The sequence below is a fragment of the Lynx rufus genome, unplaced genomic scaffold, assembly GCF_022079265.1.
Source record: "Lynx rufus isolate CCGP_SWC_20201006 ecotype Redwood Valley unplaced genomic scaffold, mLynRuf1.p SCAF_11, whole genome shotgun sequence".
NCBI lineage: Eukaryota > Metazoa > Chordata > Mammalia > Carnivora > Felidae > Lynx > Lynx rufus.
The window spans coordinates 42,704,609-42,728,221 of NW_025814825.1; the positions used below are offsets into that span (position 1 = coordinate 42,704,609).

General features: G+C 36.5%; 1 protein-coding gene across 3 annotated transcripts in view; it reads right to left on the minus strand.

Moving 5' to 3' along the window:
- NT5C2 (5'-nucleotidase, cytosolic II) overlaps positions 1–23,613 on the minus strand; it is a 102,092-nt gene that overhangs the window by 57,711 nt on the left and 20,768 nt on the right. For all 3 annotated transcript variants that reach the window (XM_047073390.1, XM_047073392.1, XM_047073391.1), the window contains exon 2: positions 17,785–17,909. In XM_047073390.1, coding sequence (XP_046929346.1) covers positions 17,785–17,885 — 101 coding nt within the window. In that variant the 5' untranslated portion in view covers positions 17,886–17,909. The remainder of the gene's footprint in view (positions 1–17,784; positions 17,910–23,613) is intronic.

Below are 23,613 nucleotides of genomic sequence, written 5' to 3' on the forward strand. Positions count from 1 at the left end.
AAAATGGAGCAAAATACAAAGGTTAAATTTTGCAGAATAAAAATAAGAAGAAAGTATGATTATCCAATGTTATTAGGCAAACTTAACAATTGTACTCACTGTGCTATAATGGAAAAGAGAGGTCAAAATCTAGAAGTTAAAATAAAAGCAAATGATAAAACTCATTTTGACCTCTTACCTAATAGAAAGCAGCACTAGTAACTCTAGTTACTCTAGAGGATCCAACAACTCTAAAGGATCAAGAAGCAATCATGACACTAGGAGAGTGCATTTTTCCTGCATAACACATCCTAAATCATCTGTATTCCCCCAAGTACATTCCCGTAAAGAAGAATAAATAATAACCTTTTTATTCACAAAATTTTAAATAAGCAAGTTGAGGAGCTTCTCAAGTCTCATCCCCCGCCAACTTTATTGAGGTATCATTTACTCAACATAAAATTCACCCATTTTAAAGTTTGGTGCATTCTGGCAATTGTACACACTTATGTAACAACTACCATAATCAACCCCAAATGGTCTTTCAAGTCTCTCTTTTTTAAAAGATTTTATTTTTAAAGTAATCTCTATACCCAACGTGGGGCTTGAACTCAAAACCCCAAGATCAAGACTTGCATGCTTGACCAACAAGCCAGCGAGACACTCCTCCCTCATATCTTTTGGCAATATCACCCCGACTTCTGTCCCAAGCTACCACTGATTTATACTTTCTGTCACTACAGTTTTCATATAAATGGAATCAAATAAGCTATAGTTTGTGCCTGGCCTCTTTTTTCTTAGCACATTTCTGATACTCATTCATGTTGTTACATGTATCAAAATTAGTTATTCTATTCCTGAGCAATATTCCATATTATGGATATACCACAATTTGTCTATCCATTAAGTTACTAGATACTTTGGGCAGTTCCCAGTTTTTTACTATTATAAATAATGTTGCTATAAACACTCACATACAAATCAGTGTGGGAGATATGCTTTCATTTCTCTTGGGTAAATACCTATAAGTGGAATTACTAGGTATGTTTAACATAATAGTTGTGGGTTTTTTTTTTTATTTAATGTTTATTCATTTTTGAGAGAGAAAGGATGAATGGAGGCAGAGAGAGAGGGAGGCAGAGGATTTAAAGTGGTCTCTGCACTGACAGCAGTGAGCCCCTTGTGGGGCTCAAACTCACAAACTGTGAGATCATGACCTGAGCTGAAGTCAGACACTCAACCAACTGAGCCACCCAGGCACCCCGGTCATGTTTAACTTTAAAAGGCATTGCCCAAACATTTTTCTCTTTTGTATTCTTATCAGCAAGGCATAAGAGTTCCAGGTGCTCCATATTGTCAGTATTTGGGTGTTTTTTTTTTTTAAATGATTATTTATTTTAAGACCGAGGGAGAGACAGAGCATGAGCAGGGGAGGGGCAGACAAAGGAGACACAGAATACGAAGCAGGCTCCAATCTCTGAGCTGTCAGCACAGAGCCCCACGTGGGGCTCAAACTCCCAAACAGTGAGATCATGACCTGAGGACACTTAACCGACTGAGTCACCCAGATGCCCCTACAGTGTTTTTAATTTTAGCCATTCTAGTGGGTCTGCAATAGTATCCCATTGTGTTTTTAATTCGTATTTCCCTAATGACTAACGCTGTAGAGCATCTTTTCAAGTGCCTATTGGCCATTTCTTTTTCTGTGTGGAACATCTATTCAAATCTTTTGCCCATTTTTAAACTGGGTTTGTCTTAATTGTTGTGTTGTGAGAATTCTTCATATATTTTGGTCATAAGTCCTTTATTAGATATATATGTATTGAGAATATCTTCTCCCAGTCTGTGGCTTGCCTTTTCACGTTTTTTTTTTTAATTTTAATGTTTATTTATTATTGAGAGACAGAGAGACAGAGCATGAGCATGGGAGGGGCAGGCAGAGAGAAGAGGAGACACAAAATACAAAGCAGGCTCCAGGCTCCGAGCCGTCAGCACAGAGCCCAATGCGGGCTCAAATTCACAAACCACGAGATCATGACCTGAGTTGAAGTTGGACGCTTAACCAAGTGAGCCACCCAGGCGCCCTGCCTTTTCATTTTCTTAATGGTGTCTTTTAAATAGCAGAGTTTTGTTTTTTTTTTAATTTTGACGAAACCCAATTGAACAATTTTGATTTTCATGTTTTTATGTATTTTCTCCAAGAAATTTTTAGCTAATTCAAGGTCACGAAGATTTTCACCTATACTTTACTTTTTACGTCTATATTTAGGTCTAGGATCCATTTTGTGTTATTTTTTTATATAAAAAAGGTATATATATATATACCTTTGAGGTAAAGGTCAAGACTCTTTTTTTCTGAATGAATGTTCAGTTATTCCAATCATTGAATTATCTTTGCCTCACTGTTAAAAATCAATTGACTATGTATGTGAGGGTCTATGAAGTCCCTATTAGGTTTCATGATCTATATATGACTATTCTTACACTAATACCACAGTGTCTCCAATATCACAGGTTTACATAAGGCTCAAGTATAATTTTTGGTGATTTAACTTAATAACAATCTTTTCCTATTACCATTAGGAAAATATTTCACAGATATCAAATGATATCTATGTCTAAATATTACACATATACAAACTGTGAATATTAGAATTATTTTCATACCAAAATACAAAATTTATCCATTTATTTCTAAAAACAGCAAAGGAGAATAAACTCTGATTTCATTTATATTATCCATACATTTCAAATGAACTTGCTCAGGGGAGCCTAGCTAGCTTAGTCGGTAGAGTATGGTTCAGCATCATGAGTTCAAGCCCCACATTGGGGGTAGAGCTTACTTTTAATTAATTAATTAACAAATAAATAAATAAATAAGCAAGCAACTATAAAAGCTAATCTTAAAAAAAAAAAAAAAAGTGAGGGGTGCCTGGGTGGCTCAGTCAGTTAAGCGCCCAGCTTCGGCTCAGGTCATGATCTCACAGTTCATGTGTTCGAGCCCTGTGTCGGGCTCTGTGCTGACAGCTCAGAGCCTGGAGGCTGCTTCAGATTCTGTCTGTCTGTCTGTCTCTCTCTCTCTCTCTGCCCCTCCCCTACTAGTACTCTGTCTTTAAAAAATAAATAAATGTTAAAAAAATAATTTAAAAAAATGAACTTGCTCATTACCTATTCATACAGCATGGAAATTGCCCCAGGGGCTCCTAGAAATAAACCTAAAAGAATATCTCAACCCTTATGGTGTCCTTTGGTTTATATAGATTTCTTTCTAACTAACTCTAACACACACTTTAGGGAGAAAATTAATACTAATTACTTTCTAAGAATTTTGACTGCACCTAGAAATATAGTTCTTTTTTTTAACTGATTTTTTAATGTTTATCTGTTTAGAGAAAGACAGTGGGGGAGGGGCAGAGACAGGTAGGGAAAAGACAGAATCCCAAGCAAGCTCCATGCTGTCAGTGCAGAGCTCGCTGTGCGGCTTGAACTCACGAACTGTAAGATCATGACCCGAGCTGAAATCAAGAGCTGGATGCTTAACTGACTGAGCAACCTAGGTGCCCCTAAAAATATTGTTTTTAAATCTACAAACCAGCTTTATAAACAATCATGTGTACAAGACTAACCAATATTACCAGCATCTGTGATCATCTTTATCATAAAAATTGTTTAACAACTGCAGGTTTATAGCTGATACTAGAAAGAAAACATACTAACCCTAAAGAGGCAGTCCTTTCTAATTTTCACACTTAAAGAAACTTCAAATCTAGTGATGTCATGAGAGTTCTAAAAATAATACAGAATTATTATGCCCATGGTTGTTCTCTAATGAGATTTCAAATTGCAGTAAAGTGGGCCAATTTTAGTTTGCTCAAAATCAACACATGATTAGATTTTTTAAAAACTGTAAACATGGAGCCCTGAAAGTATTCAAAATTTCTAATAGAACAAAGAACTAGAAAAAGAATTAAGAGCTTCCAGAAAATCAAAATTAAAATTTACTGTATTAAAAAAGTTTTTTTTGTGATCTGCGTCCTACTTAACCAGAGAATGTCTCTGAAATTAACTAGGTCTAGTTACACTTGAAGGTTAGGAGTAAAATAATTAGTATGCAATCATTAACTTACATGTCACCTATTATAGTAACAAAAAGAATAGCAGTAGCAATTCAAACTCTGAGGCTTAAGAAACAATAATATAAAAACAGTGAAAACCCTAACATGGAACTATTTTCTATTGCAAAGTAAAAAGGCATAGGGGATTCTATTCAAAATTACTTTTTGTCTACACTTCCCAGAAAGAAACAAAATCACAAGCCACCTTTCACTGAATCTTTCACAACATCTTCCACAGGCACAAATTATTTGAAAATGCCTTTGAGCTTTTAAACTTCACTCATGTCTATATAAAATTCTTTGGTAAGACACCCCTATTTATTTCCAGTTTTCATAAACACTTGCTGCAGAAAAACAAAATCAGTTTACCACAGAGTAAACAGCATGCTTAAAGCTCACTAAATTCCTATGGAGAGTATCCATCCTCAATGCTGTCTTTCAAAATAGCAATAGTAAAACTTTATAGTAGAGTATACGTGAAGCATTAACAACGTAAGCTTTCAGCTAAATTTCTTTCAATCTCTCCCTCTACCTTCTCTGTCCGGCTGGTAACACTGCTTATTAATCTTCCAATTCACAGATGACTAGAACATTTTTTTCACTGAGAAAAATGAAGGAGAAAGAATAATAAACTCACTTACCCTTCCTTAGACATTCTCAAAGATCTACTTCCTCTGGATGAGAATACAGGATCAACAAACAAGCTTCAATGATCTTTTGAGAACTGTAGCTCATTTGTTAAAGCACAGAGAACTCTGGCCCTGAGAGGCCCAACAAATTCGGGCACAATGCCGAACCCTAACCAGGCAATATCTCAGCGACCAATAGCCTCAGCTTTAAATACTTGAAAACCTAAGAATAATAGGAAAAAATTGGAGGGCAGAAAAAATAACTAATAGTCTGAATTGTTTAAGACTGGCCAGGTTAGGAAAATGACAAGTTCCCCTAAGAGACAGGAATCATTAGAGGCAAACGCACAGAAAAAGCAAATTTACCCCCTAATGAGGCCTGCCAATAGTAAGCAAACAATGAGTTTCACAGAATGGAGTGGCCTTAGTCAGTCCAAATCATTTTTAGTTTTCTCTGGAAGAAAAAAAAAAAAAAATCAATAGGATAAATAATACTATGTCTTAATTCTCAATTGAGTTATTTCCTCCCTTAGAAAATGAACAATGTGAACTACAGAGGAAGGAATATTTATATACCAATCATATTACAGAAGGAATATAAAGTATTTCCACTGAGGTCTTTTTTTCCTGATCATTAACCGCTTTTAAGGAAAACATCTGTGTTCACAAATATTTTACTCAATCACCTGAAAATTTCAGCTCATGTGGAAAGAAATTTACAGATCTTTGGCATATGGGGGATAAATTCAGAACATTCTAGAGGTTAATTACAAATTTCAGAGCAAATCGAAGTTTAAAAGACAAACATCTGCAAATTTCCTCCCTCTTGACCAAATATAATGCATAGGGATTATGCAACAAGGGGAGAAATAAACAAGTGTGTGAAAGTCTAAGAAAACTGAGATGTCAAGTAAATCCTTCTACTGGTGATTCAAAATAAAAATAAAATATACATACCTTCAAGAAATACTACATGAATTAAAACTTAAAAAAAATTATCTCTTTAAATATTACCTAAATATCTTACTATAAAGGTTTCTATTAGTCATTAAAATGTTTAGTCACCAGTAACTAAAAGCACTAACACTGTATGTTAAGTATACTTGAATAAATTTTTTTAATAAAAGCACTATTAAATACTATAAATTCAAACTAAAATTGTTTTCAGTTTATTTAGAAAAGCAGTATGGTGTAACGGAAGAAGAATGAGCACTGGAGCAACTAGGTTTAAATTCTAGTTTCTCCACTTTCCTGCTCTGGAACCTTGAGTAAGTTATATATGCTAAGCCTCAGATTTTTTATCTATAAAAGACAGATAACATCTGGTAGGGTTATTGTCATTTGTAAGCACTCAAAAAACTTCGAGTGTTGGGGTACAGTAAAGCAACTGGGTAGCTTGTCAAGCATTATCTCACCAAAATATCTCTTGTGAAATATTTTTTTAATCCAATTTTCAAACCGTACATGAATATAAAGAACTTTCACTGACCATCCTCAAACCAAATTCCATAAATACAGGAACACAAACTGAATATGGAAAAATGATCTAATCCTTAAGACTGCCAATTTCCCCTGGCTTCCCTGGATTTTCAGTTTGTGGCATCACAGCTCAGTGTGGTGGAAATAAATGTAATTACTAAGTTTAAGCCTTTACTACTTGCAGAGAAAGGGAAAACAAAAATTCTCACTTGGACAAAGGGTATACACACTTACATGTGCTTCCTGTGCAAATGATACTGCACTGTTTGAAGATGATTAGCTCTTTCAAACTTCATATGGATAGTCAAGAAATATTATTGAATCTCTATGTGCCTGGTACCCATAATACAAAGATAAACATGGCAGCCCTTGATTTTAAGGAGTTCAAAGTCTAACTGGGAGGAGACCCACTCACAAAGCTTAAAAGCAGTGTGTAACTATAGTGTTAGAGATATGCACAACAGAGATGCATCTATAGTCTTGCCTGAGTCTTTCTGAAAAGACAAAATGCCCAAGTTATTGTTTTTTAAACAGATATTGTGCTAAGCACTTTATATTATCTCATTTAATCTCAAATAACTCTGAGGTATATATTATTCCAATTTCACAGATGACAAAACAAGACTATAGAAGTTAAATACTGTGGGGGCGCCTGGGGGGGCTCAATCGGTTGAGCGTCTGACTTCCGCTCAGGTCAGGATCTCGCAGTCCGTGAGTTCGAGCCCTGCGTCGGTCGGGCTCTGTGCTGACAGCTCAGAGCCTGAACCCTGCTTCAGATTCTGTGTCTCCCTCTCTCTCTGCCCCTCCCCGTTCATGCTCTCTCGGTCTCAAAAATAAATAAACGTTTAAAAAAAAAAAAAAGAAGTTAAATACTGCGATTCTAAAGAAATTAAACGGAATAATGCAAAATGCTAACCTAAGGTCCAGCCTCTTAATCACCATGATAAAAGGATTAGATTAGCATGTGTTAATCAGGCTAAAAGAGTAAGTGGAGAACATTTCAAAAGAAGAGGAACTAAGAATGAAAAGCAACTTAACAGACATTAGGATGTGTAGAAAAAAAAACAACAACCCTAGACTCAACTCAGAATTAATGGAATAAAGTTTGAGGCAGGGAACTGCTCAAAATGAAAGTGAAAAGAAAAGAGTCAGTCTTACAGGACCTCAAATGTTATGTTAAGGGGCTTAGAATTTATCCCATTGCACAGAGGATGTGATGCCACTGAAGGTTTTAAGCACAGTGATAATTTGATTTTAAAAATAGATTTTCAGCTATGAAAAAAGACTGAAATCTTGCTGTATGCAACGACATGGAGCTAGACAGTATAGTGTATAGAGAGTATAGAGCTAGAGAGTATAATGCTAAGCAAAGTAAGCAAGTCTTAGAAAGACAAATACCGTATGACTTCACTCATATGTGGAATTTAGGAAACAAACAAAACAACAACAAAAAAAAATGGATTTGAAGAGAAAAAGGCAAAGAGATCTACTGGGGTTACTGTAGTAATCCAGGACAATGAGGACCAGAGCCTGGACTAGTATTATCAGGAATGAAAAGGCCAGAATCTATAAATGACTAGGTTCATATTAAAGCACACATATGCAGGGGCACCTGGGTGGCTCAGTCAGTTTCAGCGTCTGACTTTGGCTCAGGTCATGATCCCGCGGTTTGTGAGTTTGAGCCCTGAGTCAGGCTCTGTCCTGACAGCTCAGAGCCTGGAGCCTGCTTCAGATTCTGTGTCTCCCCCTCTCTCTGCCCCTCCCATGCTTGTGCTCTGTCTCTCTCTGTCTCTCAATAATGAATAAATGTTAAAAAAAAAAAAAATTAATGCACACATATGCATGTATTCTAAATGTATTGAAAAGGGACTACAAAGATGATCTCCAAACTACTAATGGTGTTCACCTATGAGAAAGAGGTGTGAGGATGAAAGGGAAAGTGAAGGGGAACTTTCATATTCCACTCTGCATTTCTGTACTCCTGAATATTGTACAGTAAGAATTTATTTGTGCTGACAGCACAGAGACTGGAGCCTGCTTTGGATACTGTTTCTCTCTCTGCCCTCCCCCACTTCCACTCTTTCTCTCTCTCAAAAATAAACAAACATTAAAAAAAAAAAAAAAAGGAATTTACTTAGGGGCATCTGGGTTGCCAAGTAGGTTAAGTGTCTGACTTTGGTTCAAGTCATGATCTCACGGTTCATGAGTTCGAGCCCCCCACTGGGCTCTGAGCTGACAGCTCAGAGCCTACTTGGATCCTCTGTCTCCCTCTCTCTCTCTGCCCCTCCCCTGTGCTCTCTCTCTCCTCAAAAATAAACAAACATTAAAAACAAAAAAGAATTTACTTGTCTATCACCTAAATAATTTTAAACACTGTTAAAAAAAATAATTAAGAGATTAAAATTTGGGGGGCACTTGGGTGGCTCAGTCAGTTAAGCATCCGACTTCAGCTCAGGTCATGATCTCACGGTTTGTGGGTTCAAGCCCGCGTCAGGCTCTGTGTTGACAGCTCAGAGCCTGGAGCCTGCTTCAGATTCTGTGTCTCCCTCTCTCTCTGCCCCTCCCTCTCTGGCACTCTCTCTTTCTCTCTCTTTCAAAAATAAAAGTTTAAAAATAAATAAATAAATAAATAAATAAATAAATAAATAAATAAATAGATTAAAATTTGGGATTATTGTGTTTAACTTCCGAAATAATTTAATTTCTGAATGGATGTATTAACAATTAAAATTTTCTTTTTTTTTTTATTTTAGAGAGTGAGAGCACAAGTAGGGAAAGGGGGGGGGCTGGGGGAGAAGGATGGGGGGGGAAGAGAGAGAGAATCCCAAATAGGCTCCACACTCAGTACAGAGCCAGACATGGGGCTCTATCCCACAACCCAGGATCATGACATGAGCCAATATCAACAGTTGGATGCTCATCCAACTGGGCCACCCAGGTGCCCCTAAAATTCTCTTTTAAAAAGCCTTGAGGGGCGCCTGGGTGGCTCAGTCAGTTAAGCATCTGACTTTGGCTCAGGTCATGATCTTGCAGTTGGTGAGTTCAAGCCCTGCATCAGGCTCTGTGCTGACAGCTTGAAGCCTGTTTCGGATTCTCTCTCTCTCTCTGCCTCTCTCAAAAATAAATAAACATTAAAATTTTTTAATAAAAATAAACAAAAAGCCTTGAAAGGAAGTGGCTGGAAATAGAGCCAGAAATGTACTTCCGGTCTTTTGATTCTTAAACCAAGGTTCTTTAAGGCTTAAATGTTTACTGTAGAACTAGAAAATATAAAAAGTAACATAGCATACTTGATACAAGATTCCAAAATGAAACTATGAAACTATCAAAAATTATAAAAACCAGAATTTCAAATGTGATAGATTCAGGTCATACCTAACTAAAAAGAGAATTAGTGAACGGACAGGTAGGTCAGGAAAAACCTTCCAGAATGTAACACAGAGAGAAAAAAGGATAGAAAATACAGGAGAAAGAAAGAGAAGAGAGGACACAGGGCTAAAGTCTAACATGTTTATCAGAGTTCAGAAGAGGATAGAGAGTACAGCAGGGACAATATATGAAAAGATAATGACTGAGAATTTAGAAAACCAATTAAAGACAAGCATAGAATCAAGAATTCCAACGAATCCCAAGCAAGATAAAGAAAATACATCCAGGGGCGTCTGGGTGGCTCAGTCAGTTGAAGTGTCCGACTTCAGCTCAGGTCATGATCTCACGGTTAGTGAGTTCGAGCCCCGCATCGGGCTCTGTGCTGACAGCTCAGAGCCTGGAGCCTGTTTCAGATTCTGTGTCTCCCTCTCTCTCTGCCCCTCCCCCGCTCATGCTCTGTCTCTCTCTCTCTGTCAAAAATAAATAAATATTAAAAAAAAAAAGAAAGAAAATATATCCAAAGTTATTGAGGAGGAATATATATGAGACTGACACTTCTGATATGCCTTTTGTATAACTTTAACTTTAAAAGCTCAGTACTAGTATATTGAATAACATATGATGTTATGAAACAGGATGTATTATGTAACATTATATATTATATTAAATGATAAATAATACAATTAAATCAGTAAGAATGGAAAGAAGAAAAAAATACAAGTAAAAAGTAAACAAATGAACCTAATTTCACTGCATACAACTACCCTAACCATAGTGTATAGAAAAAGAGCAAAAAAGAACTAATCCAAATAACTTTAAAAAAACAGGCATCTGATTACATACTATTAGTCACTGGCAGGGTAGAGTAAGAAAGCAAAAGTAATGCAACAAATTCTGAACTTTTTATTTTTTTTTATTTATTTAAAACATTTTTTTTAAGTTTATTTATTTATTTTGAGACAGTGTGAGAGAGAGCAAGCAGGAGGGGTAGAGAGAGAGGGAGACAGAGCAAGTCACAAGCAGGCTCCACACTGACAGTGCAGAGCCTGATGTGGGGCTCAAACTCACAAACTGTGAGCTGAAATCAAGAGTCAGACACTTAACTTAGCCACCCAGGCGCCCCACATTCTGAACTTTTTAAAAGTTTGTTTGTTATGGTATGAGCAAATCAATTATGAAACTATTCTAGATGTATTATTAGAATGAGCAAATGAGTAAAGATGTTGATGTTGTGAAGATTCAGGGTTCTCTTTACAGAACAACAGATATTTTCATGAAATCAAAGTAAACAAGGGGGCACCTGGGGTGGCTCAGTCAGTAGAGCGTCTAACTCCTGATCTCACGGTTGCAGGCCCAAGCCCTCTGCTGGGTGTAGAGATTACTTAAAACTAAAACTAAAATTAAAAAAAAAAAAAAAGAAAGAAAGAAAGAAACTTATTGGGAAAAACTGGAATTAGAATAGTGCAAACTCATGATTTCAAAAATATATGTAAGAATGTGTGTACTCAGTGAAAATAATTTTGACAAATAAAGGTAGACATCTCTAGAATACTCCACCCAAAACAAGCAGAACATGCTTTCTTGTCAAGTACATATAGAAGATTATATAAGAATGAGGTACAAATCAATAGCAAAAAGTTTGTGGGACATTCACAAATACGTGGAAATTCATCAACACATTCCTGAATAACTGATGTGTCAAAAAGAAATCATAAGAGAACATAGAAAATACTTCAGAGATCACTCAAAAACACACAACATATCAAAATTTAGGGGATGTAGTGAAAGCTGTACTGAGAGGTAAATTTATAGCTTTACAACGCATTTATTAAAAGAGAAAACATTTCAAAGCAATGACCCAAGCTTCTACCTTAAGAAATTCAAAAAGGAAGAGCAAATTATACTCAAAAAACAAGCAGAAGGAAGGAAACGATAAAGATCAGAGCAGAAATAAAACAAAACAGAAAAACACTGGAGAAAAGTAAATGAAACCAAAGGTTGGTTTCAACAATATAACAACATTTAGCTAGAATGAAGAAAAAAAGAATCAAATTACTAAAGTCATAAATGAAAGCAGACACATTACTACTGACCTTAAAGACATAAAAACAAATAGAAGAGAATACTATAAACAATTGTATGCCAACATAATAGGTAAAAGAGATGAAATGGACAAATACCTAGAAACACACAAACTACCAGCAATGACTCAAGAAGAAACAGAAAATCTGAACAAACCAATAATAAGTAAAGAAATTAAGTCAGTAATAAAAAAAAAATCTTCCAACAGCACAGGCAACCTCAGTCCTGGGCTAAAACAGTGTACAGACACAAGTAGCCCTGGCTACTTCAGATAGATGGAAGCCTTTTGTATTTAAGCAAGTTGGAGGGGAGGGGTGACAGACGAAGTATGAGAAAAGAAGGAGATGTGAACATTAAGTTATGCACATTGTCCTGATGCTGAATATGGATGCTGGTATATCCAAATATTGACATAGTTCTTGTGTTTTTCAATTTAAGAAAGAGAATTTGCAAAATCTTTTTTGGTTGTATAAACCGGTTATATCCATGACCTTGTATGTATTTCATAAAGTGAATATCAATAAATACTGTTTAAAGTAAAAATAAAAAATCATCCAACAAAGCTGAAAATTTATAGCTTCCCTGGTGAACTCTATCAAATGTTCAAATAAAAATTAACACCAATCTTTCTCAAATTTTTCCATCAGAGTTGAGCCAGTAGTACATCTCAATATCTAAGCCAGGAAAAAGAAAATATAGAACAATATCCCTATGTAGATAAAAAAAAAAAAAATCCTCAACAAAATACCAGCAAACCAAATCCAACAAAGTACAAAAACCACATGATCATTTCAATAGACACAAAAAAGCATGTGACAAAATCCAACACCCTTTCATGATAAATACATTCAACAAACTAGAACTAGAATTTCAAACTAGGAATAAAAAGGAACTTTCATAACCTGATTAAAGGACAGCTATGATAAACCTGCAGCTAACATCATACTAAATGATGAGAGATTGCAAGATTTCTTCCTAAGGTGAGGCAAAAGAAAAGGGATGTTTACTCTTACTAGTCCTATACAGCACTGTACTGGACATGATAGCCAAAATTAGGCAAGAAAAAAGGCCTCCAAATTGGAAAAGAAGTAAATCTATCCTTATTTGCAGATGACATGATCTTATATGCAGAATCACTAAAAAATCCACAAAACAAACAAACTGTTAGAGCTAATGGCTATTTTGTTTTTATGCCATCCATGTATCCTCGGTAGTGAAGAATCAGTCTGTTGCCCATTTCCTCATTGGGTTGCATTTTTAAGTTCTTTATATGTTCTGGAAAGAAATCTTTAACAGATGCGTGATTTACAAATATTTTCTCAGTCCGTAGCAGCCTTATACTTAATAGCTAAAAACCAAAAAGCTCTAAGGTCCATAAACAGAAAATAGATGAACAAACTGTGGTATACTGATAACAATGGAAGGCAACATAATAATAAAAAAGAACAAATTACTGATACACACAAAAATATAGATGAATCTATCTCTCAAACATTACTTTGAATAAAAGAAGTCATACACAAGAGTCCTTGAAGGTGAAATATGCTATCTAAATATGAGTAACATGTCTTCAAACGGAGTTTCTTTCTATGGATTTCATTAAATCAAAGATCTGCTATCTCTTATTCTCTCTCTTCCTTGCCACTGCCACCACCACTTTTCTATTTTACTTTTAGGTAGGTTTTTGGAAGAAGCATAAAGGGAACGGAAGCAGAGAAACAAACTGAGAATGTTTTAGGATCCAGTATCTTTTTTTGAACAATAAAGTTTAGAGAATCTGTATTCCATAAAGTAGGATCACCACACATTACGAAGAGAACTTAGAAGAGACCAGGAATACCTATGATGTAAAAAAAAAAAAAAAAAAGGTAGGTCACTGAAATTTTTTAAACTTTTCACGCTGAGATAATCCTAGATTCATATGCAGTAGCAAAAAATAACACGGAAAGATTCCTCTATATCGTTCACCTAGTTTCCACCAAGAAGATCCTGCATAAATACAGTACAATATCACAACCAGGGAACTGATATCGATACAATTCACCAACTTTATCCAGATTTCACCAGCTTTACATGCATTCATGTGTATGTAGCTTCATGTAATCATCACTGAAGTCAAGACACAAAACAGTTCCAATCATAAGGATTCCCTGTGTTATTTTTTTACAGCTATGCTCACCTCCCTTCACTTACCCCAATCCCTAACCCCTCGCAACACTACTGTTCTTAATCTCCATAATTTTGTCATTTCACAAATGTTATAGAGATGGAATCATGTACTAAGCAAACTTTTGAGATTGGCTTTATTAACTCAGCATAATTTTCTTGATACAGCAAAGTTGTGTGTATTGATAGTTCATTCTTTTTTATTGTTGAATAGGATTCTTCAGAGCTAATATTTTAGGCAAAAAAATAGGGTGAAAAAAACCCTTCCCAGCCCCTGAATCCTTATCTGCCATTCCCTAGGAATATGAAACACTATTCAAAGCATTAGAATGATATACTAACAAAAAAAGTTTAACACAGTTCTGATAACTCGACCTCATTCTTCTTATTCTGACAAGATATATGCCATCTGTATATTATTTAAGGAACACAGCTGCTTGACATTTCTGAGGACCTATCTCTTCCATGTGATTTTCAATTCATAAGATGGCTATTGAAATCTTATCAACTTGTCCATTTGACTATTAAAACACATACTAAAATGACAGGTTAATTCAGCTTAATCAACAATACAACTAAAAAGCTGAATGACATTCATGTGATATCTACTAAGTGGTTAAGTGAGAAAGAAATTAAAATTTATCAACATGGCAGTCTCTCTCTGTATAAAACCTGATACTTGTTTTTAACTTGCAGTTAAAAAAAATCATAAACACTTCTAATTCTACCAGTGTGCCAAGCTACAAATACTACAAAATAATTTTATATAGGTACACAAATACCTTTTTACTCCTTAAACATATATAATAATTTAACTCTGAGTAGAGAAGAAATTAGAGAGGTTTAAATAAGCACTGGAATGGCTTTGGAGGCCTAAATTTCAACTTAAAAAATCATTTTGGAAAAATATAAAGAACTTAAAGACAAAGTGATTACAATGTCTTTTAAAATAAGGCAAAAGACTGCTTAACCAAAAATTCACAGGCCCAATTGTTTATCAGACCTCAGTTCAACATGATAAAACCACTGCTGAATTCATAAGCTGTATTCATAAAGAACCAACTTACTTACAGAAATTCTTCTGTACTATAATCATCAAAATTTAAAAGGAAAGAAACAAATACCTGATTTCAGCACCCTGGGCACAGTCAACGTCGAGAGAAGATGCAAAATCTAATTGTTCCATTCTTGGATTTGATAGATACAAATTGTGATCTATACTGATCACTATCAGATTCTCAGTGTTAAACAAGGAACTACCTAAGAGGTAGTTGTCTAACTTGCCTCCTTCAAGCCACTGTAACATCTGAGCAACTCAGCCTATCTTCTGACCATATAGCAAAACTATTCCAATGAAGGGTTTGGCTTGATAATTATCTTCAGCCTAGAAGACTCAATAACCATAATAAGGAAATGAAAGACGTACAATAGTCATACATTCTGAAGGCCAGTTTCTTAAAAATGACTCATGACCATCATTTTTAAGACTAATGTTAGCAAGAAAAAAGCCTGAAGTTAGATGTTTATTTACTTAACTAAAAATATTTAGCTTCTTCTAAAAAGGGAATTCTAAAGCATCACATACAGTGTATAGTTTATGATAATCATCAGAGTCTACCTAATTCAACCAGTGATAAATTACCAACTCCAATAAATGTCTTTAATAAAAAGCCCTAGAAATAGAATATCCTACAAACTTATTTAACTAGAAAACTAAAATAAATTCCTTTTAAATGATTTCCATTAAAAATGTTTAATTAACAAAAACAAATACTTGCAAAAATTCAAGAACCCAAATTCTACATTAAAAGGAAAATCTGCAATATACGACAATTTGGATAAACCTTGATAACACTACGCTAACTGAAATAAGTCTGTCATGAAAAGACATACTGTATGATTGCACTTATATGAATACTTGGAGTTATCAAAATTATAAAGACAGACAGTATAATGGTGATTGCCAGGGGCTGGAGGAGGAAAGGGGAGTTACTGTTTAATAAGTATAGTATCAATTTTACAAAATGAAGTTAGAGGGATGGATACTGGTGATGGCTGCACAACAGTATGAATGTACTTAAAACCACCGAACCATATGCTTAAAACAGTGAAGACGTAAACTATATGATGTGTACACTTTACCACAATAAAAAGGAAAAAAAATGTTTTAAGTGATCTAAAAATTCAAATCCTTGAAGATGTTTTTCTCCTGTTTCTATTATTTCAGATTGTACTCTACTATATGAAGACTATAGGGTGCAGAGCCAATCTACAATCTTACAGGAAATATCATTCTAAATGAGTCAGAAGCACTCAGGCTATATATGACATACTACATACAATTAGGACATGTGATGTTTACTCGATGATCTCTCTTCATTGCACAATTCTAGCCCCTGTTTCTACTGACAAACATGTTACATCATAACCAAATGTATGCAGCATAAACACTAAGCAAATAACTGAACAAGTATAAAACACCTGTATATTTCCTCTTTGCTCCAACCTAGAAACAAATGAGTAATTATGAGTTGTTGTCGGTTCCTGGAGTTCCCATACAACTTTTTAGCACTACCAGTACACCAGCATTTCTTTCTACTTATACCTTGCTTACCCAAGATGGGAAGCCAGATAGTTCTAGTAGGGACCAGGACTTTGTATCCTATTAATTTATGGAAAATGTAAACTTCTAATTTCTGTCTAAAAACAAACGATTTCTAAACGTAGTACTTCTACATATTTTGGCTACTGAAGGTTTACGGAGAAACAGCCATTTAATTGACTCCATTAAGAGTGGCATATAAAAATATTTACATTTTAAACTTTTAAAGGATTTTTAAAAGGATTTAGAGAAAATATTAGTCTTAAGATAATAAATGTTGCTAATACTCAGCATTACCACATTCAATCTAATACACAGTAGCCAGGAGACACAATTTCAAAAAATCTATTTAAAAACTATAATCAGTTTGCAGCAAATGTCAAATAAGAATTTCATTCTTATTTTTAAATGTTTTTACTTACTTTTGAGACAGAGAGAGCATGCACACAAGCAGAAAAGGGGCAGAGAGGGGGACAGAGAATCCAAAGTGGGCTCCACACTGAAAGCAGAGAGCCCAATGCAGGGCTCAAACTCACCGTGAGATCATGATCTGAGCCAAAGTCAGAGGCTCTTAGTTGGTTACTAAGTCACCCAGGCACCCCAAGAATTTCACTCTTATTAACTAAGGTACAGAGCGCCTGGGTGGCTCAGGCAGTCAGTTGAGCATCAGAGTTCAGCTCAGGTCATGATCTCACGGTTCATGGGTTTTAGCCCCGCGTCCTGCTCTGTGCTGACAGCTTGGAGCCTGGAGCCTGCTTCAGATTCTGTGTCTCCCTTTCTTGCCCTCTCCTGCATGTTCCCTCCTGCGTGTTCCCTCTCTCTCCCTCTCTCTCTCTCTTAAAGAAATTTAAAAAATGTTAACTAAGGTACAATTCTCCAGCAGCTGAAGACTTTCTTCAGTTAAGGACTTTTATTAGTAGATATATTAAAACACAGCAGCAGCAGTATGGTGTACTAGCGCTTAAAAATCTAGATTCTAGGGGCGCCTGGGTGGCGCAGTCGGTTAAGCGTCCGACTTCAGCCAGGTCACGATCTCGCAGTCCGGGAGTTCGAGCCCCGCGTCAGGCTCTGGGCTGATGGCTCAGAGCCTGGAGCCTGTTTCCGATTCTGTGTCTCCCTCTCTCTCTGCCCCTCCCCCATTCATGCTCTGTCTCTCTCTGTCCCCAAAATAAATAAACGTTGAAAAAAAAAAATTAAAAAAAAAAAATCTAGATTCTAGACTAGGTTTGAACCATAAACTGGCTTTAAAATCTATGTAAATTGCCTAACTTCTCTACACATTAATTTCATCATCTGTAAAATGAGGACAATGTGTGCCCACTTTACAGAGCTGTTTTGAGGATTAAACAGACAAAATACTTACCGATGATAGGCTTCTCGCCGATACTTTTTCAGGGCATGCTTATCCATGTTAGCAGGCATATCCGCTGCATTCTGTAACCGATCACTCCAGGAGGTTGACATTTTATTTCAATTGTATGCTGAATTCTAGAAAAGAAAATCAGTAGTTTAGTAGCTTAATGTTGGTATCTATTTACTGTTATCTGATTTTTTTAAAAATCAGAAAAACTCAGGGCGCCTGGGTGGCGCAGTCGGTTAAGCGTCCGACTTCAGCCAGGTCACGATCTCGCGGTCCAGGAGTTCGAGCCCCGCGTCAGGCTCTGGGCTGATGGCTCGGAGCCTGGAGCCTGTTTCCGATTCTGTGTCTCCCTCTCTCTCTGCCCCTCCCCCGTTCATGCTCTGTCTCTCTCTGTCCCAAAAATAAATAAAAAATGTTGAAAAAAAATTAAAAAAAAAATCAGAAAAACTCTAGATTGCAAATTTACTGATATAATTACCTATTTAAATATACCGAATATGGTAAATATACTGAAAAATTATACTTACCCTTCTAAACTATGTCAATTTACAAAAATAATTTCATATGGTAATTTCTATCCAGACAGATCATATTCCAAATAATTAAGCATGACTGCCAATATTCAATCCTAGATTCTAGAAGAGACCTAGACAACAGATTTGTGAAAATATATTAATTTTCAGTTAATATAGGTTTCAAAATATGTAAAGTAAGCAACTCTTTAATTCTCTTTTTTTTAATGTTTATTTTTGAGAGAGTGCATGTGGTCACACTCTTGTGTGCGCAAGAGCAGGGGAGGGGCCGAGAGACAGAGACAGAAAGGCAGAGACAGAGACAGAGAGAGAGGAAGAGAATCCTAAGTAGGCTCCTTGCTGTCAGGGTGGAGCCCAACATGGGGCTCAAACCTAAACTGTGAGATCATGACCTATGCTGAGATCAAGAGCCTGACACTCAGCCCACTGAGCCACTCACGCACCCCAGCAACTCTTTAATTCTTTTTTTTTTTTTTAATTTTTTTTTTCAACGTTTATTTATTTTTGGGACAGAGGGAGACAGAGCATGAACGGGGGAGGGGCAGAGAGAGAGGGAGACACAGAATCGGAAACAGGCTCCAGGCTCTGAGCCATCAGCCCAGAGCCTGACGCGGGGCTCGAACTCCCGGACCGCGAGATCGTGACCTGGCTGAAGTCGGACGCTTAACCGACTGCGCCACCCAGGCGCCCCGCAACTCTTTAATTCTAATCAACACACTAAGCTCAATCAATGGGGGTAGAATTGCAAGTAATGAATGTCTGATTCCTAATTATATCATGCTTTTAAATTTTTCTACAATTATCTTTCAGCTGGTATTAAAGACTATGGACTAGGAAAAAAAAAAACTAAAGCATTTCACCTATTAGAATAAACATCTAAAATAAGGTGAGCATGGGGAGCCTGGCTGGCTCAGTGCAACATACAAGTTTTATTTTAATTTTTTTAATGTTTATTTTTTTGAAAGAGAGAGAGCGTGAGTACAAGCAGGGGACGGGCAGAGAGGGAGACACAAAATCAGAAGCAGGCTCCAGGCTCTGAGCTGTCAACACAGAGCCTGATGCAGGATCTTGAACTCTCTCGAACTGGGAGCCACCCAGGCACCCTGGAACATGCAACTTTTGATCTCAGGGCTGTAAATTTGAACCCAAGGTAGGGTGTAGAGATTAAATCTTTTCTTTTTTTTTTTTTTTTTTTTTTTTTGAGAGAGAGAGAGAGAGAGAGAGTGTGTGTGGGGAAGAGGGACTGAGGGAGAGGGAGAGAGAGAATCTCAAGAGGGCACCACACTCAATGTGGAGCCCGACACAGGGCTCAATCCCACAACCCTGGGATCATGACCTGAACTGAAATCTAGAGCCAGTCCACTGACTGAGTCACCAAGGTGCCCTCAAAATAAAATATTTAGAGGAAAAAAAAAAAAAAAAGGAGTGCCACAGAAGTGCCTGGGTGGCTCAGTCAGTTCAGCGCCCAACTCTTGATGTCACTTACGACATTAAGTCAATTTTTAAATTTTGTAGGTTTTTTTTTTTTTTAAATAATTCATTGAGGTGAAATTCAAAAAAGTTAAACCATTTTAAAGTAAATAAGTCAGGGGCACCTGGCTGGCTCAATTGGAAGAGCATGTGACTCTTGATATCAGGATTGTGAGTTCAAACACCACTTTGGGGGGTGCATGGGTGGCTCAGTCAGTTAAGCGTCCGACTTCGGCTCAGGTCATGATCTCACGGGTCCGTGAGTTCGAGCCCCGTGTTGGGCTCTGTGCTGACAGCTCAGAGCCTGGAGCCTGCTTCCGATTCTGTGTCTCCCTCTCTCTCTCTGACACTCCCCTGTTCATGCTCTGTCTCTGTCTCAAAAATAAATAAACATTAAAAAAAAAAAAATTCAAACACCACTTTGGGTGTAGAGATTACTTAAAAATAAAATCTTTTAAATAAATAAAGTCAAAAAATAAAAAATAAGTCAATGGCATATTCATAACATTGTGCAATTTCTACCTCTATCTAGTTCCAAAATATTTCCATCACTCCAAAGTAAAACCCCTTACACTTTAAGCAGTTTCTCCCTCATCCCCCTTAGCCCTCAACATGGCAACCACCAATCTGGGTTCTGTCTCGACAGATTTATCTATTCTGGATATTTCATATAAATGGAATCATGTAACATGTAACCTATTGTGTCTGACTTCTGTCATTTAACATAATATTTCTCATTTCATCCATATTGTACCAAGTTTCCATTGTACGTATTTATCACAATTCATCACAATTGATGGATGTCTGGACTATGTCCACCTTTTGGCTACTGTAAATAGTGCTGCTATGAACAGGTATGTACAATATATTTATGTAGCAGTCTCCAATTCTTTTGAATATATATTTAGGTCTGTAAGTTTTTAAAGTAACCATGATTTCCAAACACTGTTTACAGAACAACAGTACTGGTATGTACAAAAGATTCTAGTTAAAATCTTTTTTCTTTATTTATTATGAGAGAGCAAGAGAGAGAGGGCATGAGCATGAGAGAGAGAGGGGGAGGTGCAGAGAGAGAAGAAAGAATCCCAAGCAGACTCTGTACTGTCAGTGCAGAGCCTGACGTAGGCCTTGAATGAACGAACCATGAGACCATGACCTGAGATGAAATCAAGAGTCAGATATTTAACCGACTGAGCCACCCAGGTGCCCCTCTAGTTAAAACCTTATTAAAGTTTAAAATTAACTTGAGAGGAAGTTATTTGTTAGACTATTATAATTAAATCTAGACATACTATAAGGATTTTTTCTTTTAATAAAAAAAGATTCATGTAACAAATCAGGACCATTTTGTGGACCAAAAAGGGAGCAATTTAGAAGTGAGAATTATGATGGAACATCAATGATTTCTGGAATAGAGATTGGGAAGAGGACCAGAAATATAACTTACATGTATTTAACACTCAGATATGAAATTTGTATTCTATGGTAAATTAAGAGAAATCAGAATAGTCATGCATTAAAACAAGACTTCAACGGTAATTATGGTCCATCCAATAAAGCAAGGGAAATAAAATTTGTTTATTGTTGAGGTTTTTTTAAATTGTTGAGGTCTTAAGGAAATTCCAATTTTTAAAAATCTCAATATTCACAAAAGGCTACTTCTTAACATTTTTTCTTTTTAAATTAGGGAGATGTGCAGAAGGTGAGCTCTCTAATCTTCATTTGTATAATGATTAGTACACATGGGTGAGGAAACCCATTTGAAGCCTGAAAAAGAACCAACCAGAGTTAAAAGGAAACAATCTCTGAAGCTCATGCAGGTTGGGAAGAGTTCCCATCCCAAGTAGCCAGAATGAAAAACCTCATCACTAACACAGTACTGAGTAGAGTACAGTTGGAAGGGTTTGTGTGGGGCAAAATCATCGAGACTAAACATTGCTTTCATCCTGCCTAGCAAAAGTTAAAAGACCTGAAAGGACCAAAGTGCTTCCAAGTACCTCAACCATGCCAAAAAAACAAAGTTTAAACATATTCATAAGAATACAAAAATATCCAGCACCCAACAAGGTAAAATTTATACTGTCTGACATTCAATCAAAAATTATTAGCATTCAAAGAAATAGGACAATATGACCCATAATGAGGAGAGAAATCCATCAATTGCATAAATGACACAGATGATAAAATTAGTACAAACATTTAAAAATGACAACAACAATTATCTGAGATGAAAAACATGCTGGAGGGGTGGCTGGCTGGCTTAGTTGGAGAAGCATGGGACTCTTGATCTTGGGGTTGTGTTTATTTAAAAATAAAATCTTAAAAAAAAATTTTTTTTTAAATCATGCTGCAATGGTATTGGCACAAAAACAGACACATAGACCAATGGAATAGAATAGAAACCCCAGAACTAGACCCACAAACTTACGGCCAACTAATCTTTGACAAAGCAGGAAAGAATATCCAATGGAAAAAAGTCTCTTTAACAAATGGTGCTGGGAGAACTGGACAGCAACATGCAGAAGATTGAAACTAGACCACTTTCTCACACCATTCACAAAAATAAACTCAAAATGGATAAAGGACTTGAATGTGAGACAGGAAACCATCAAAACCCTAGAGGAGAAAGCAGGAAAAGACCTCTCTGACCTCAGTCGTAGCAATTTCTTACTTGACACATCCCCAAAGGCAAGGGAATTAAAAGCAAAAATGAACTACTGGGACCTTATGAAGATAAAAAGCTTCTGCACAGCAAAGGAAACAACCAACAAAACTAAAAGGCAACCAACAGAATGGGAAAAGATATTTGCAAATGACATATCGGACAAAGGGCTAGTATCCAAAATCTATAAAGAGCTCACCAAACTCCACACCCAAAAAACAAATAACCCAGTGAAGAAATGGGCAGAAAACATGAATAGACACTTCTCTAAAGAAGACATCCGAATGGCCAACAGGCATATGAAAAGATGCTCAACGTCGCTCCTCATCAGGGAAATACAAATCAAAACCACACTCAGATATCACCTCACGCCAGTCAGAGTGGCCAAAATGAACAAATCAGGAGACTATAGATGCTGGAGAGGATGTGGAGAAACGGGAACCCTCTTGCACTGTTGGTGGGAATGCAAACTGGTGCAGCCGCTCTGGAAAACAGTGTGGAGGTTCCTCAAAAAATTAAAAATAGACCTACCCCATGACCCAGCAATAGCACTGCTAGGAATTTACCCAAGGGATACAGGAGTACTGATGCATAGGGGCACTTGTACTCCAATGTTTATAGCAGCACTCTCAACAATAGCCAAATTGTGGAAAGAGCCTAAATGTCCATCAACTGATGAATGGTTAAGAAATTGTGGTGTATATACACAATGGAGTACTACGTAGCAATGAGAAAGAATGAAATCTGGCCCTTTGTAGCAACGTGGATGGAACTGGAGAGTTATACTAAGTGAAATAAGACAGAGAAAGACAGATACCATATGGTTTCACTCTTATGTGGATCCTGAGGAACTTAACAGAAACCCATGGGGGAGCAGAAGGGGGAAAAAAAAAAGAGGTTAGAGTGGGAGAGAGCCAAAGCATAAGAGACTCTTAAAAACTGAGAACAAACTGAGGGTTGATGGGGGGTAGGAGGGAGGGGAGGGTGGGTGATGGGTATTGAGGAGGGCACCTTTTGGGATGAGCACTGGGTGTTGTATGGAAACCAATTTGACAATAAATTTCATGTATTGAAAAATAAATAAATAAATAAATAAATAAAAATCATGCTGCATAGGATGAACAGGTTATACATGAAAGAAAACATTAGTGAAGTTGAAGAAAAAGC